Source organism: Ovis canadensis, chromosome 1 (assembly GCF_042477335.2).
Source record: "Ovis canadensis isolate MfBH-ARS-UI-01 breed Bighorn chromosome 1, ARS-UI_OviCan_v2, whole genome shotgun sequence".
NCBI lineage: Eukaryota > Metazoa > Chordata > Mammalia > Artiodactyla > Bovidae > Ovis > Ovis canadensis.
The window spans coordinates 269,267,057-269,283,092 of NC_091245.1; the positions used below are offsets into that span (position 1 = coordinate 269,267,057).

General features: G+C 42.7%; 1 protein-coding gene across 20 annotated transcripts in view; it reads left to right on the top strand.

The window, feature by feature from the left end:
• The window catches only part of PCNT (pericentrin), a 106,801-nt gene that overhangs the window by 59,602 nt on the left and 31,163 nt on the right, over nucleotides 1-16,036 (top strand). For 16 of the 20 annotated variants that reach the window (XM_069566749.1, XM_069566845.1, XM_069566759.1 and 13 more), the window contains 3 exons: nucleotides 2,989-3,834; nucleotides 4,241-4,432; nucleotides 14,658-15,371. In XM_069566749.1, coding sequence (XP_069422850.1) covers nucleotides 2,989-3,834; nucleotides 4,241-4,432; nucleotides 14,658-15,371 — 1,752 coding nt within the window. The remainder of the gene's footprint in view (nucleotides 1-2,988; nucleotides 3,835-4,240; nucleotides 4,433-14,657; nucleotides 15,372-16,036) is intronic. The other 4 variants (XM_069566880.1, XM_069566904.1, XM_069566914.1 and 1 more) reach the window with 1 other exon arrangement.

Below are 16,036 nucleotides of genomic sequence, written 5' to 3' on the forward strand. Positions count from 1 at the left end.
ATATTCAGGGTTGATTTCCTTTAGGATTGACTGGTTTGATCTTATATATAAATCTACACATGATTTGTTTTCTGTGATTATATTTCTCATTTTTTGTATCAACAGTATCTTACTTTGATATAATAACCCAAAATTCCACTTGTAGATTAGACTTCTAATTCTTTGAAAGACCACATTTTGTTACATTTTCTGTCCTTCCTTTGTGTCAGTGAAGACTTTCATCATTTAAAATCATGGTATCTTTAGGTTTCTTTTTGAAAACTACACACTTACGTTCCCACCACTATTAAGACCTCTTTTGATGTGGTTATTGCTCTTTATTTCCTGTACTTTCTTTTCTAGCAGCTGTTTGATATCCTAACATCTTACTCTCAACATGCATTATCCCTTTCGTCACGATTTATTTTAATACTTGGGTTAGTATTACATCTTTAATTTTATCATTTACTTTCCCCTTTACTCTGTATAGTTTTCAAGAAAGAAGGCTTGAACATTTTTTTATAAATGTATTCTTAAGTAGTTTAGCTTTGTTGCTGTATTGGAAATGGGCTTAATTTTATTATCCAGTTGTTTGCCATGAGCCAAACACATCATAGGTACATATATGTATATAATTGTTGTATATTAACCTTGTATCTCGTTGCTTTGCTAAACTCACATATACTAGTAGTGTTTTTATAGATTTCTAAGGTTTTCTATGTAGATGAGCATACCATCAGCAAATATAGACAGCTTTATTTCTTTCCAGTCTTCGTCTTCCATTTCTTTTCCTTCCTTATTACAATGTCTACCACTTCCAGTGTAGTGTTAAATAAAACAGGTGAGAGCAGTCATTCTTGCCTTGTTTCTGATCTTGGAGGAAAGTGTTTATTGTTTCATCAGTATGTATAATGTTAGCTGTAAGTTTTTCATAGATATGTTTCATCTGATTGAGGAAGTTCCCTTTTGTTTCTACATTGCTTCCTCTAAATCTTTTGAGATAATTATATTTCTTTTAATCTCATAATAGGGTTAATTATACTGAGTGATTTTTTGAAGGTTAAACCAACCTACATTCCTAGGTTAAACCCTGTGTGGTGGTGATGAAGTAATTTTAATATATTGTTGGATTTGATGTGCTGATCTTTTGTTAGTGGATTTTACATCTGTGTTTATGAAGGATATCACTGTAGGTTTGTGTGTGTGTGTGCGCCATATTTTAATCAGGTATTGGTTTTGTTGGGCTTATAAAATGTTGCCGGGACTTCCCTGGCCGTCAGTACTGAAGACTTTGCCTTCCAATGCATAGGGTGTGGGTTTACTCCTTGGTCAAAGAGAGAAGATTGTACATGCCTTATGACCTAAACACCAAAACATAAACAGAAGCAATGTTGTAATTGTGCTGTATTTCAGGGGACTTACTTTAGACTTTCGTGTTTTACTTTTAAAGCCACTTTCATGTGCTGGCTTTGATATTTTGAGTGTGTTGCTTGTGTTGCGACTTGGCTCTTTTGTCATGCCCACCTCTTCATCTCAGTGTGCTGAATGTGCAAGTGTGTACAGACAGAGTTACTTCCCTGTGCCTCCAGCCGTCTGCAGAAGAGACGAGAATGTCTGCAGTACACCTCATGGGGCCAGGCAGAGGGCCTTGCCTCACACTGAGAAATTTTCTTTTTTCAACTACACACTAGCATTCAGGTATGATAAATGTGAACCTGGAGCATAGCTTATGCCATCCAAACCAAAACCAAAAATCACTTTTCTTACTTTTGTTTTTACTATGGGCCAGGCTTGGATTTGTATTTAAAGTAATTGTTAGTTAATACTAGTGAAACCAAGAATTGTGTGAAACTCTCAATGTTTAGAAAGTATGTTCCTATGTTCCTGTAACAAATTGGTTGAGTATCATGAACTAGAACACAGATTGGTTAGAACTCTTTTATATTCTGGTTGCTACTGTTGATGCAGTCTTTCTAAAAAAAAAATTATTTGGTTTCACCGGATCTCAGTTGCAGCATATGGTCTCTCAGTTGTGGCCTGCAGGCTCTAGTTCCCTGACCAAAGATCAAATGCAGGCCGCCTGCATTGGGAGCGTGGAGTCTTAACCACTGAACCACCAGGAAAGTCCCTATTAATGTAAGAGAACGGAATTTGTGGGTCACATTGACATAGATTTCAGTCCTGATTTTCCATTTATTGTCTTTGTGGTCTTAGCAAAATATTTCATATCTACATTTCAGCTGTCACACCTTTAAAATAGGGACAGTAACATTTCCTGTCTTAACACTGTTGAGAGTTAGATTAAATAGCACAAGTAGAAGCCTCGCTTGATGCTTGGTGTGTTGAATCCCCAGGTCCCTGCTGTGCACTGTGTGGAAAACGTGCGGTGAGCTCTGGCTCGTTTACATTCTTCATTACTGCAGACCTCCCTTCGAGTCTTCTCGCTTTTATTCTTGTTCTAGTGTTAGAATGGCACCTAAAATCTAAATGCCCTTTAGGAAAAGCAAACCATAGTTGCTTAATTGTTACGAAGATGGACATTTAGAAGGTGGTGAACACTCCAGTATTCTTGCCTGGAGAATTCCATGGACAGAGGACCCTGGCAGGCTACAGTCCAAGGAGTTGCAAAGAGTCGGACATGACTGAGGGACGAACATTAACATGATGAATTAGAAGGTGGTGAAAACATATGTGTGTAGTATCATCAGCTGAGCTGTGGCCACGTTAGGGCTTCCCTTGGATCACACAGCCAGGCTGGGGGCCTGCCTCAGTGATGGGATGTGGCCTTACAGCTGCAGATACAAGTTTCTGACCATTCTGACACACTTTAAGTCTCTGTTTTTCAGGTGTCAATGTCGTTCGGTGACATTGTTGGTTACTTCCACAGCTAGTTTTAAGTTGTGAAGTCTCTCCACTCTGTAAGAATGAGTTCAGGCAGAATGGTAAGTGGGAAGGGGCGCTTCTAAGTTGATGCATATAATTTCCCTCTGAAATGTGCTTTTCCTTCAGGTTGTGTGTAGTAGAAGTTCTGAAGTGGAAGAGCTGAAATCCATTATTGAGACTCTGCGTGAGAACCAAGCGCGGCTGCAGAAGGATAATGCTGAGGAGATTGAGCAGCTCCATGAGGTCATCGAGAAGCTGCAGAGGGAGCTCCCGCTCGGGGGGCCGGAGGCTCCCAAGGCTGGGGAAGGCGGGGCCATGAGCCTGCAGAGTGAGCTGCTGGGCCTCCCAGCCGAGGGAGCCGAGGCCCCCGCAATGTTGGCGGGTGAGCTGCATGCTGCCCTGGAGGCCAAGGAGGCCCTGAGCCAGCGGCTGGCCGAGCAGGAGCGCCAGCACAGCCAGGCCCTCGAGGCTCTCCAGCAGCGCCTGCAGGCCGCGGAGGAGGCGGCCACACGGCAGTTGGCCGAGCTGGGGCCTGAGGGCCTAGCCTCCCAGATCCTCGAGTTTGAAGCTGCTCTGCGTGCCAGGGAAGCAAAGATCGCAGAGAGAGATTTAGAAATTGAAGCTCTGCGCCGGGAGAAGTCCACCCACTCCGCTGAGCTGGAGGCCATCCTGGCAGCCGTGGCCCGCTTTCGCCATGCCCTGGAGCAGCAGCTCCTGGCGGCCACTGGGGAGCCCCCTGAGCTACAGCGACTCCGAAAGCAGTGTGTCTGCCTCAGCCGCCAGCTGCAGGCACTCAATCAGCGGTTCCTGAAGTGCCAGAAGGAGCTGGATGAGCGGCAGGCACATGGGGAGGGTGGCTCCCAGGGCTGGGTGCCTAGGGGCGAAGAGACCTCCTGCAGTGAGGAATCGCAACAGGCTGTGGATGGCAGGCAGCTGGCCCAGGCCCTTGACGGCCGTGGCAGTGACCCACAGGTGGGTTCGTTCTCCACAGGCCACAACTTGCGCAGCCTGTGTATGCAGAGAGCTGGCTGCACGTCAGAGGGTGGGAAGTGTCCGGGGAGCTGGGAGTGTGTGTGTTGGGTGCAGGTGGGGTGCTGGGGGCAGACAGTGCTGGGAGTGCAGGCGGGGAGCTGAGCAGCTGCTTGACATCTGTGGGAGGCCGTGCTTCATGTCGTCCCCCCGCTCTGGCACGTTTTGGCCTGCTGTGGGTGTGCATCCCTCATCTCCTACTCTGTGTGGGCTTCTGGTCATGAGCTGTGGGCTTTCCCTCAGGCTCAGCTGGCTGGGAGCCCGATGGGGCCTTGCTGCACTTCTGGCTTTCTGATGCCCTTGGCTGTGTGCTCGTGAGCATCGTCCTTGTTTTCTCCACTCATTGTAGAGCCTAGTTAAGGATGACCTGCAGCCGTCCAAAGCCCTGCCTACACTGACCTGCACCCGCCCCAGCCAGCAGGACAGCGTGATATCGGTACTCACAGTCTGCCAGCAGCAGCTGGAGTCTGAGCTGCTCTTAGTGAAAAAGGAGATGTGCCTGCGTGCAGAGGATGGCGGCAGAGAGTCAGGAGCAGTGAAGGTGCTTGGGGACATTGTTGGGGTGGGGCACAGGACCCAAGAGCTGTTCCCGGGTAGAGACCCCCCTCAGTGTCTTTGCTGTGATGGCACAGGTTACACAGACTTTAGACAGGAACACCTTCTCTGGGTCCTTTGCTCTTGGTAGAGCTGTTCAGATCCATTTGGAAATTTCTTACGTGCTTGATCTAAACACACGTCTTAGCAGCTTGTGAAGAATTAGCAGTCGGTGCAGGTGGGATTTAACTGGGATCTAGGCCTTGTGTCCAGGGATTTTCACATGGGGGCGAGCTGCCCGCAGCTGCGCCGTGCCCACACGACCTTCGTGGCCAGCCTCCAATTGACTTGGGAAGGCTTTGCGTTGGTTTGTTGAACTTTAGGTATTTTCCATTGCTCCCCAGCAAGGAAGGGCGAGTGATCATGATTCAGCAGTTTTAAATTCAGATCTCAGGACAGTTGTTGTTCCGTTATTATCTGTATAATGTATAAAAATTATACATTGTTTAGTTGCTCAGTTGTGTCCAACTCTTTGTGACCCCATGGACGCCAGGCTCCCCTGTCCTTCACTAACTAACTCCCAGAGTTTGCTCAAGTTCATGTCCACTGAGTCAGTGATGCCATCTAACCATCTCATCCTCTGCTGCTCCTTCTCCTTTGGCCTTCAGCCTTTCCCAGCATGAGGGCCTTTTCCAATGAGTCAGCTCTTATGATCCCAGGACGGAAGCTACCAGAAAGCCAACATCTCTTTTCCAGGGGCAGGAGGGAGGTTGACAACGTCGTTATTGCTGGTATGGACCCTGCAAACCATGCTGGGATTCCAGCCCTAACCTCCTGGGATGTGCAGGAGCCATGTGTACATTGGCATTGGGAAACTGGGAAAGTCTGAATTCCCCAGCACATAGGACTGTGCACTTAGGCCTGTAGTTTTGAGAGAGAAACTTGAATTTGATGCTGTGTGTTTATCACACCCCCTTCAGAAAAGCTGCTCTGTAGAGGACTTCCCCTGACTCTAGAGCACTTGTCTTAGTGCCCTTGGGTCAGGAGCATTTGTCTGAATTCTTAAAGCTCAGCCCTGTGATGTCATGAGCTGGTCGCCAAAGTTTTAGAAGTTAACACACTGACAAGCAAATTCCAGATTTGTCCCATAAATTGCAATTTTGTGTTTTCTAGTGTTTGTGTATAGAACTTTCTAGGCCTTTTTTCCTTAAAAATAAAAATCTTAAGTCCCCAGTGAATTGCCGCTGAAATAGGTTATGACAGTTGCCTCTGTGTATTGTGTGTGGTATGGCTCAGTGATATTGGGTATGTTTGTAACATGTGACCACGCATCTCCACAGCCCTTTTCTTCTTGCAAAACTGAAACTCTGTCATGTAAACCGTAAGTTCCATTTCCCCTCTCCCCCAGCCCTGGCAGACACCATTCTTCTGTCTGTCTCTGTATAGATTTCTGAGATACTCTGAGGGATTACATAAGTGGAGTCACATAGTACATGCCTTTCTGCATCTGGCTTATTTCACTACGCACAATGTTATCCAGGTTCATCCACGTCATAGCCGGGGTCAGAATGTCCTTCCTTTCTAAGGCTGAATAATACCCCATTGTATGTGTACACCACATTATGCTTATCCGTAAACAACAGTATGGACCTAACAGAAGCAGAAGGTGTAAAGAAGCAGTGGCAAGAATACACTGAAGAACTGTACAAAAAAGATGTACATGACCCAGATAACCAAGATGGTGTGATCACTCATCTAGAGCCAGACATCTTGGAATGCGATCAAGTGGCCCTTAGGAAGCATCACTATGAACAAAGCTAGTGGAGGTGATGGAATTCCAGTTGAGCTATTTTAAATTCTAAAAGATGATGCTGCGAAAGTACTGCAGTCAGTATGCCAGCAAATTTGGCAAACTCAGCAGTGGCCACAGGACTGGAAAAGGTTGGTTTTCATCCCAGTCTGAAAGAAAGGCAATGCCAAAGAATGTTCAGACTACCGCACAATTGTACTCATCTCACATGCTAGCAAAGTAATGCTCAAAGTTTTCCAAGCTAGGCTTCAACAGTACATGAACCATGAATTTCCAGATGTTCAAGCTGGATTTAGAAAAAGCAGAGAAACCAGAGATCAAATTGCCAACATCCGTTGGATCATCAAAAAAGCAAGAGAGTTCCAGAAAATCATCTCCTGCTTTATTGACTACACCAAAGCCTTTGACTGTGTAGATCGCAACAAATTGTGGAAAATTCTAACAGAGATGGTAATACTAGACCACCTTACCTGCCTCCTGAGAAATCTGTATGCAGGTCAAGAAGCAACAGTTAGAACCAGACTTGGAACAATGGACTGGTTCCAAATTGGGAAAGGAGTACGTCAAGGCTGTATATTGTCACCCTGCTAATTTAACTTCTATGCGGAGTACATCATGAGAAACGCTGGGCTGGACAAAGCACAAGCTGAAATCAAGATTGCCGGGAGAAATATCCGTAACCTCAGATATGCAGATGCCACCAACCTTATGGAAGCGAAGAGGAACTTAAGAGTGTCTTGAAGGTGAGGGAGGAAAAGGTGGCTTAAAACTCAACAGTCAAAAACTTAAGATCATGGCATCCGGTCCCATCATTTCATGGCAAATAGATGGGGAAACAGTGGAAACAGTGAGAGACTTTATTTTCTTGGGCTCCAAAATCACTGCAGATGGTGACTACAGCCATGAAATTAAAAGACGCTTGCCCCTTAGAAGAGAAGCCATGACCAACCTAGACAGCATATTAAAAAGCAGAGACACTACTTTGTCAACAAAGGTCCATCTAGTCAAGGCTATGGTTTTTCCATTAGTCATGTATGGATGTGAGAGTTGGACCATAAGGAAAGCTGAGCGCTGAAGAATTGATGCTTTTGAACTGTGGTATTGGAGAAGACTCTTGAGAGTCCCTTGGACTGCAAGAATATCAAACCAGTCAATCCTAAAGAAGATCAGTCCTAAATATTCATTGAAAAGACTGATGCTAAATCTCTAATACTTTGGCCACCTGATGCAAAGAGCTGACTCATTGGAAAAGACCCTGTTGCTGGGAAGGATTGAAGGCAGAAGGGGATGACAGAGGATGAGATGGTTGGATGGCATCACCCACTCGATGGACATGAGTTTGAGCAAACTCCAGATGATACAGGGAGGTCTGGTATGTTGCAGTCCATGGGGTTCTAAAAGGTTGGACATGAGTGAGCAGCGAACTGAACTAATACTTATCTGTTCATCTGTCGATGGATGCTTGAGTTGCTTCCACATTTTCAAATTTTTTATTGTTTTATTTGGCTGCTCTGGGTCTCAGTTGTGGCACATGACATTTCCATTGCTGTGTGTGGGCTCCTTGGTTGCTTCATACAGGCTCTTTAGTTGGGGTGTATGGGTTCTCGTTCCTTGACCGGGGGTCGAACCCAAGCCCCCTTCATTGGGAGTGCAAGGTCTTAACCACCGGACCACCAGGGACGTTCTCCCTCCACGTTTTAACTTGTGAATAGTGCTGCTGTGAGCATGGTGTAATCTCTTTGAGACCTTGGTTTCAGTTCTTCTAGGTGTATACCCAAAACTAGAGTTGCTGAATCATGTGATAATTCCATTGCGAGTTTTCTGAAGAACTACTGTAGTGTCTTCCACAGTGGCTGTACCATTTTACATTTCTTTCAAAAGTATACAAAGATTCTAAGTTCTCTACATCCTCACCATTACTTGTTATTATTATTATTATTATTTTTTATAGTAGTCATCCTAATGGTTGGGAGGTAGTATCTAATTATAGTTTTGGTTTGCATTTCTCAAATGATTAGTGTTATTAAATATCTTTTCATGTGCTCATTGGCTATTTATATATGTTCTTTAGAGAGATGTCTGATCATGGCAAATTTTGAATCAGGTTGTATGGTTTTTTTAAATTGAGTTTTAGGAGTTCTTTATATATTTCTGGGTATATTAATCCATTTTCAGGTATTGTTGTTCAGTTGCTAAGTTCTGTCGGACTCTTTGCAACCTCATGTTCTGCAGCACACCCCGCTTCCCTTTTCTGCACTATCTCCTGGAGTTTGCTCAAGTTCATGTCCATTGAGTTGGTGATGCTATCTAATCATCTCATCCTCTGCCACCTTCTTCTCCTTTTGCCTTCAATCCTTACTAGCGTCAGGGTCTTTCCACTTAGTCAGTTCTTTACAACAGGTGACTAAAGTATTGGTTAAATAATGAAGATCCCATGTATTATCAGGTGTATGATTTGTAAATATTTTTTCCCATTTCGTGTGTTGCATTTTTACTCTGTGGACAGTGTCTTTTGATGCACAAATTTTAAAAATGTCATGAAGTCCAGTTTGTCTTTTATCTGTCCGATATCTTTGGTGTAATATACAGGCAATCGTTGCCAAATTCAGCATCGTGACGTTTTTGCCATGTTTTCTTCTCAGAGTGTTATAGTTTTATGTCTTTGATCTATTTGGGGTTAATTTTTATATGTGGTTTTAGGTAAGGGTCCAACTTCATTCTTTTGCATGTTAATGTCCTATATTCCCAGCATCATTTGTGAAAAGACTGTCCTTTTCCACTGAAGGATCTTAGCACCATTGTCAAAAATCGTTTAATAGTATATGCAAATGTCTATTTCTAGGCTTTCTGTACTTGTTCCTATGTCTGTTTTTATGTGAATCTGACACTGTTTTGATTATTATAGCTTTGTCATAAATTTTACAATCAAGAAGTACTGAGTCCTTCAGTTTTGTTCTTGTTAGATTATTTTGGCTGTTCAGGGTCCTTTAAAACACCTTATGAATTTCAGAATGGGTTTTTTAATTTCTGTAAAAAAAGGTCTTTGGAATTTTGATAGAACAGCTTTGCATATGTAGAATGCTTTGGATGGTATTGACACACATTTTAATTTTAATACCAAGCCTTTAAATCCATAGCCATGAGACATATTTCCACTTATTTTATGTCCTCTTTAATTTCTTTTAACAGTATCTGTAGTTCCATTGTACAAGTCTTTCACCTACTTGATAAATTCTTGGTTAATTTTTCCTTTCTTCTTTCTGTTGTTGTTGTCATAAATGGAATTGTTTTAATTTTCTTTTCAGATAGTTCCTGTATAGAAATGCAGCTGACTTTATATGCTGACTTTGTATCTTGCAATTTTACTGAATTCCTGCATTGGTTCTAACAGTTTCTTTGGGGAATCTTTAGGTTTTCTACATGTAGGATCATATCATCTTTGAATATAGATCATTTTACTTCTCCCTTTCCAGTTTGGATGCCCTTTATTTCTTTCTCTTGTCTAATTGCTCTGGCTAGGATTTTTAGTACTGTGTTGAAGGGAATTGGTCATCCTTTCTTTGTTCCTTATCCTAGAGGAAAAGCTTTCAGTTTTTCATCCTTGAGTATGGTGTTCACTGTGGGTTTCTTGTGTGGCTTTTATGTGTTAACATAGTTTCCTTTTGCTTCTAGTATGCTGAATTGAATGTTGTGAAAGGGTATTCGATTTTGTCCAATGCTTTTTCTGCATCAACTGACATGATATGTGACTTTTTCTTCCTTTTTTTTTTGTTAATGTGCCATATTACATTGACTGATTTTCCTATGTAGAATTTAAGGAATAACTACCGCTTAATTATGTATAACCCTTTTAATATCCTATTGAATTTGATTTGCTATTATTTTGTTAAGAATTTTTGCATAAATATAAGGGATGTTGATTTATAGTTTTCATTTTTTGTAGTATCTTTGGCTTTAAGGTAATGCAGGCCTCATAGAATGAATCAGGAGGCATTCCCTTTGCTTCTGTGCTAGGAAAGAGACTGCAAAGAATCGGTATAATTTCTTTCTTAAATGTTCGGCAGAATTCACCAGTGAACTCATCTGGGCCTGATGCTTCCTCCTTTTCAGCTTGCTAGAGAAGTTTGAGAAGAATCGATAGTATTTCTTTACATGTTTGGTGGAATTCAGCAGCAAAGGGATCGGGTCCAGTGCTTTGTTTCATAGGGAGGTTTCTTATTATTGATTCAATCTCCTTCTTTGTCTCTTATAACTTTTATTGGCTTAAATTTATTTTGTCTGATATTGAAAGGGTCACCTGCTCTTCTTTGGTTACTGTTTGCATGGAATATCTTTTCTTATCCTTTTATTTTCAACCTGTTTGTGTCTTTGGGTTTAAAGTGAACTGCTGCGGACAGCCTGTATTGAATTGACCGCAGTGTTCCTTAGGTTTTAAAGTTAATATAAAAGGAACATTTGTCATCCTCACTAAGAACTTTATTGAACAATGTAGTACCTTCTGCCATTTTTCAGGCAACTTCCTAATTCCATCTTCCCAAGTTTTTATCTTTTAAAAGTTGCCTTTTAAATTCTTCCATGAAACTGAAATTTTTTCCTTTAAGAGAGTTTTGTAGACTGAAATGAATGGAAATCCAAGGGTGGAATGTCTGCTGGATACAGTGAATGATTAGAACTTCCCAGTCTGTAACAGTTTTTGCCTGGTCATCAAGGAAACATGCAGTCTTGCTTATCCTGATGGAAGGCTGTGACTTTTCTCTTGACTAATTTTGGACTGATTTTCATTGAGTGCCACTTTCAGTTGGTCTAACTGGGAGCAGTACTTGTTGGAATTTATTCTTTGGTTTTTCTGGAAGGAGCTCATGATAAATGACTACCTTCCCATCCTGCCGTATACCCAACATTACTTTCTTTGGATGAAGACAGCCTTTGGTGTAGTTGGTGGTGGTTCATTTCACTGGCCCTATGATCTCTTCCATTACACTTTATTGTACAATATCTACTTTTCATTGCCTGTCACAATTTGTTTTAAAAATGAAACATTTTTGTTACGTTTAAGAATCACGTGTGGTGGAAGTATGGTCAAGAAGGTTCTTTCCACTTAACTAATGTGGAGCCCAAACATCAAAGCAATTAACATAACCTAGCTGGTGCGAATGATTTTCAACACTTGATTTGGATATTTTGAGTACGTCGGCTATCTACTGCATGGTATAATATTCAGTTCAGTTCAGTCACTCAGTCGTGTCCTACTCTTTGTAACCCCATGAATCAATGTTGCTTGGTCTCAATTAATATCTCTGATTGGTAACAACTTCAACCGGTCTGCCTGACCTTGGAGCATCGCTCAGTGAGAAATGTCCAGTATGAAATGTTACCACTTTTGACACGTTTGATCAGTCACAGCGTGGTCTCCATACACTGAACAAATCTGTTGCTTTTCAATTGCATTTTTATCTTGCTTGAAATAATAAAGCATAGTATGCCAAAAATGTTGCTTTTCTTCCATCTTAAAATGGCCACACAAAAACTCACCAATTTTGATGTTTTATTAAAAATGCATGCTGATATGACACAGTCACAATACGGTCTAACAAAATTTTTTCGAATGCTGTTAAACACAACTAAGCAGTGCTGGAGCCGTCTCAAGGGAAACAGCGAATGGCCCTTTGGCCAGCCCGAGAGTTGGATCATGTGTTCTTATCCATTCTGCAAGTCTCTGTCTTTGGAGAGCTTTAGCCACTTATATGTAAAGTTGTTACTGATAAGGAATCCTGTGCTTTTGCCATTTTGCTGTTTTCTTTATGCCTTATAGCTCTTTTTGATCCCTCATTTCCTACATTACTGTCTTTTCTTGCATTTAATTGATTTCTCTTTGTGTATGTTCTATTGCTGTTTTCACAATTAGCATCCTAACACAAAATACTGATTTGCATCTATACCAGCTTAAGTTTAATAACACGTAAACTCTGTTCCTTTTAGTTCCATCCCCACTCCTTTTGATTTTTGATGTAATAAAAAGACATCTTTATAACTGTGTGCCTCAAAACATAAACTAATAATTCCTTTCATTGCATTAATCTCTTAAATTGTGTAGAAAACACATGTGGAGTGAGAAACTAAAGTTACAGTAATGCTAACTTTTAGATTAATAACTTAAGAATATATATGTCTTTTAAATCAGGATGAAAACGAAAAATGCAGTTAGAAACCATTGTTACAATAATGTTAGATTTTATAACTGCCCATGTGTTTACCCAATGAGATCCTTCTATCTCTGTACAGCTTTGCGTTACTGTCTAGGGTTCTTTCATTCCCCCTGCAGGACTCTCTTGAATGGGGGCTTCCCTGGTGGCTCAGGTAAAGGATCTGCCTGCCAGTGCAGGAGACACAGGTTCAGTCCCTGAGTGAGGAAGATCCCCTGGAGAAGGAGATGGCAACCTACTCCGATATTCTTGCCTGGGAAATCCCATGGACAGAGCAGTCTGCTGGGCTTAGCAACTAAACAACTCTCTTGAACATTCCTTACTGGGCAGGACTTAGTGGTAACAACCTCCCTCAACTTTTGTTTATCTGGGAATGTCTTATTTCTCACTTCCTCTTGAAGGAGTCTTGCTGGATTTAGGATTCTTAGTTGACAGTTCTTCATCTTCTAGCCCTTTGAATATACAGACCCACTGTCCTCTGGCCTTCAAAGTTTCTGGTGGAGAGATCTGTTGATACTCTTACTGACGATCTTTGTATACGAGTCACTTCTCTCTTGCTGTTTTCAAGAGTCTCACTTTGGCTTTGTGTGAGTTTGATTATGACATGTCCTAGTGTCAGTCTGAGTTCATCTTACTTGGAGTTGGTTGAGTTTCCTGGGTACTTATGTTCATATCGTTCATCAGATTTGGAAAGGTCATTCATTATGTCCCTGTTTGTTCTCTTGCCTCCCCTTCTCTCCCTTCTTCTGGGACTCCATTGGTGTGTCTGTTGGCTTGTTGAGTGGTGTCCCACAGCTACCTGAGGCTCCGTTTACTTTTCTCAACCTCCTTCCCAGCCTTGGTAATTTCCGTCATTCTGTCTTCACATTCACTAATTCTTTCTTCTGCCTTCTCAGATCTACCCTTGAATCCCTTTGCTGCTAAGTCGCTTCAGTCGTGTCCGACTCTGCGACCCCAGAGATGGCAGCCCACCAGGCTCCCCCGTCCCTGGGATTCTCCAGGCAAGAACACTGGAGTGGGTTGCCATTTCCTTCTCCATTGAATCCCTTTAGTGAGTTTTAAATTTCAGTTATTATAGTTTTCAACTCCAGAATTTCTTTGTGATTTCTTTTTTCTTTATTGATGTTTCTGTTTTGTGCATAATTTTTTTTTTACACTTTCTTCATATTTTCCTTAGTTCTTTGAGCATCTTTAAGACAGTTGTGTTAAAGTCTTTATTCATTCACCATCGAGTCTTTTTCAAGGATTATTTCTATAGACATGCTTTTTCCTGTGCAGAATCTATACTTTCCTATTTCCTTTTTTTTTTTTTTTGGTGATTTTTGTTGTTACTGTTGAACACTGAACCTTTTTAATCTTACTAATGTAAACCTAGAAATTGTAGTCTCCTTCCTTCTCAGTATTTGTTTTTGTTGTTGTTGTTCTTGCGGGGTTGTTATTTTTATTTTGGATTGATGTCTCTGTGCAGAGGATCAGCGTGAGATATAAACTTAGGTTCTCAGGTCTTTTCTGAGCCTATTGCTTTTTCCAAGGCACATGTAGTCACTTTATAATTTCCTCTGCATATGCAGTTGTTTTTGAATGTCCTAGTTTACAATTTTTCCCCAAAGAGGAAAACACTTTGGTAGGCGTAAGAGGGCACCAGTCCTTTCAATCCCTTGGAAGTCGTTTTCGCCAGGTGGGCAGGTGCAGCAGGCTGGCTGTCTCTGCTCCTCTGATCAGGAGCAGCAGTCAGAGCGCCACTCCCGGTTTTCAGAGAGCAGCCCACCCTGCTTCCTGCGGATGCTTCAGGGCACGTGCACAGCTGCCCCCAGGCCCTGGAGTGGGGGTTGGGTAGTGCTTCTGTGCTAAGAGCTGAGAGCAGTTACCCTCTAGTCCTTCAATAGACTGCAGAGTTCCAGAATAGTCATATTGGACATGTTCTGCCAGTATGGCTGTCTTCCAGGTGGGAAAGGGGCCCCTGGTGCTGTCTGCCCTACCATCCTTCCAGACTGTCTCCAATGGTTGCCTTAGGGAACAAGTTTTAAGCTTTGAGCCCTTCGTGGGATTTTTAAAAGCTTAAAATCTTAAAGAGTCTAGAGGGACAAAGGGCTCATTGTGGAACCACATCCTTAATTGTTCAGACAGTCTCTGAAACTGGCTCGTAAATAACAGACAGGCACATGTGACAACATGAAATCCAGTCATTTTACTGTATGCGTGTTCTTCCTTACCTGCAGGATAAGGGAAAACTACTGGAAGATTGTCGGCTACAGAAAGTTGATCTCATAGCTCAGGTGAAACAACTTCAAGAAAAACTGAACCATCTGGTGTGTTCCATGAGCTTCCAAAACATCGAGATGGAGGACTTTAAATATCAGCAGGCATTGGCATCTCCATGTGCTTTAGAAGATGGTTTGAGTGATGGTTCTGATAACAGTGAAGAAACTGACAAATCACCTCCTATTGATACATTTAACATGTTATGGGATCTAGCTGAGGTCACTGGAAATTCAGATTCATTGATAAGAAATGAGCCAGATGCTCCCGCGGGAGAGCCGGTCACTTTGCGGGACAGGTCACTCTGCTTGCAGGGCCACCTGCATGGGCGCTCCCAGGGCCTCACCCGCTCCCAGGGGTCCAAGCCCTTGAAGAATGTGCTCAGGACGATGGACCTGTCCCCCTGGAGCTCCCCTGAGGTTGTCAGGGAGGACTCAGCCCTTGAGCCCCCGCCCAGCCTGCCCCTGACACCCTGCTCAGATGCCCTGAGCCTGCACAGCCTGGACACCTCGCTTTGGGATGGGACAAGCACCCACCTGCTCCAGGCTGCCCAGTCGGGGCAGCTTTGTTACCCGGGCAAGTCAGCTGCAGGAACAGCCCCTAAGTGGGTGGGGTCTCCATTGGCTGCAGACAGCACTCCCTCTGCGGACCACCATGCTCAGCGGGTGCCTGTGGTAAGTCCTGATCTGGGTCCATGTGCTGAAGGCCAGTTTGTTCACACTGGGCTGTGTCTCTGTGGCCGGTGGAGTCACAGCTGCAGCCATTGTTGGCTCACCTCTTGAGGTGGCCATCTGGCCAGGCGTGGGTGAGCAGTTGGCACTCCCTTGGTCAGCAGTGTAGGGACGGTCAGCGTTCTGCAGGACGGACCCAAATCTATAATAGGAACATCCAGAGCACTTGGGGTGTTTTTAACAGTACATGAAATGCATTAGTCTTACTCAGATCCACTGCATGCCTGAGTTGGCTAAGTCACACTGGCTTTGGGAAGTGTCGTCACAAACCCATCTTCATGCGTGGTCTGCATATCAGCTCTTAGTCTAGAATATGTTTTTTAGGTTTATGTTCAGTTGTATTTCATGTTTCACAGGCTCTACATACAATGTAATCAGTTTCAAGGACACTTCAACATATTATTTTAGGGTTAGATTATATTTTATCGAACATAGTTTTGAGATCTGTGTATCATGGATTAGATGAAAATTATAGGATACATGCAGTTTGAAGTATCTGTGTATTACCATTCCATATCCATATGCTCCCATTTCGTATCCATATGCTACCACACATCGTGCAAAATTTTAAAAATCTGAAATACTTGCCAGTGACATCTTTAAAATAT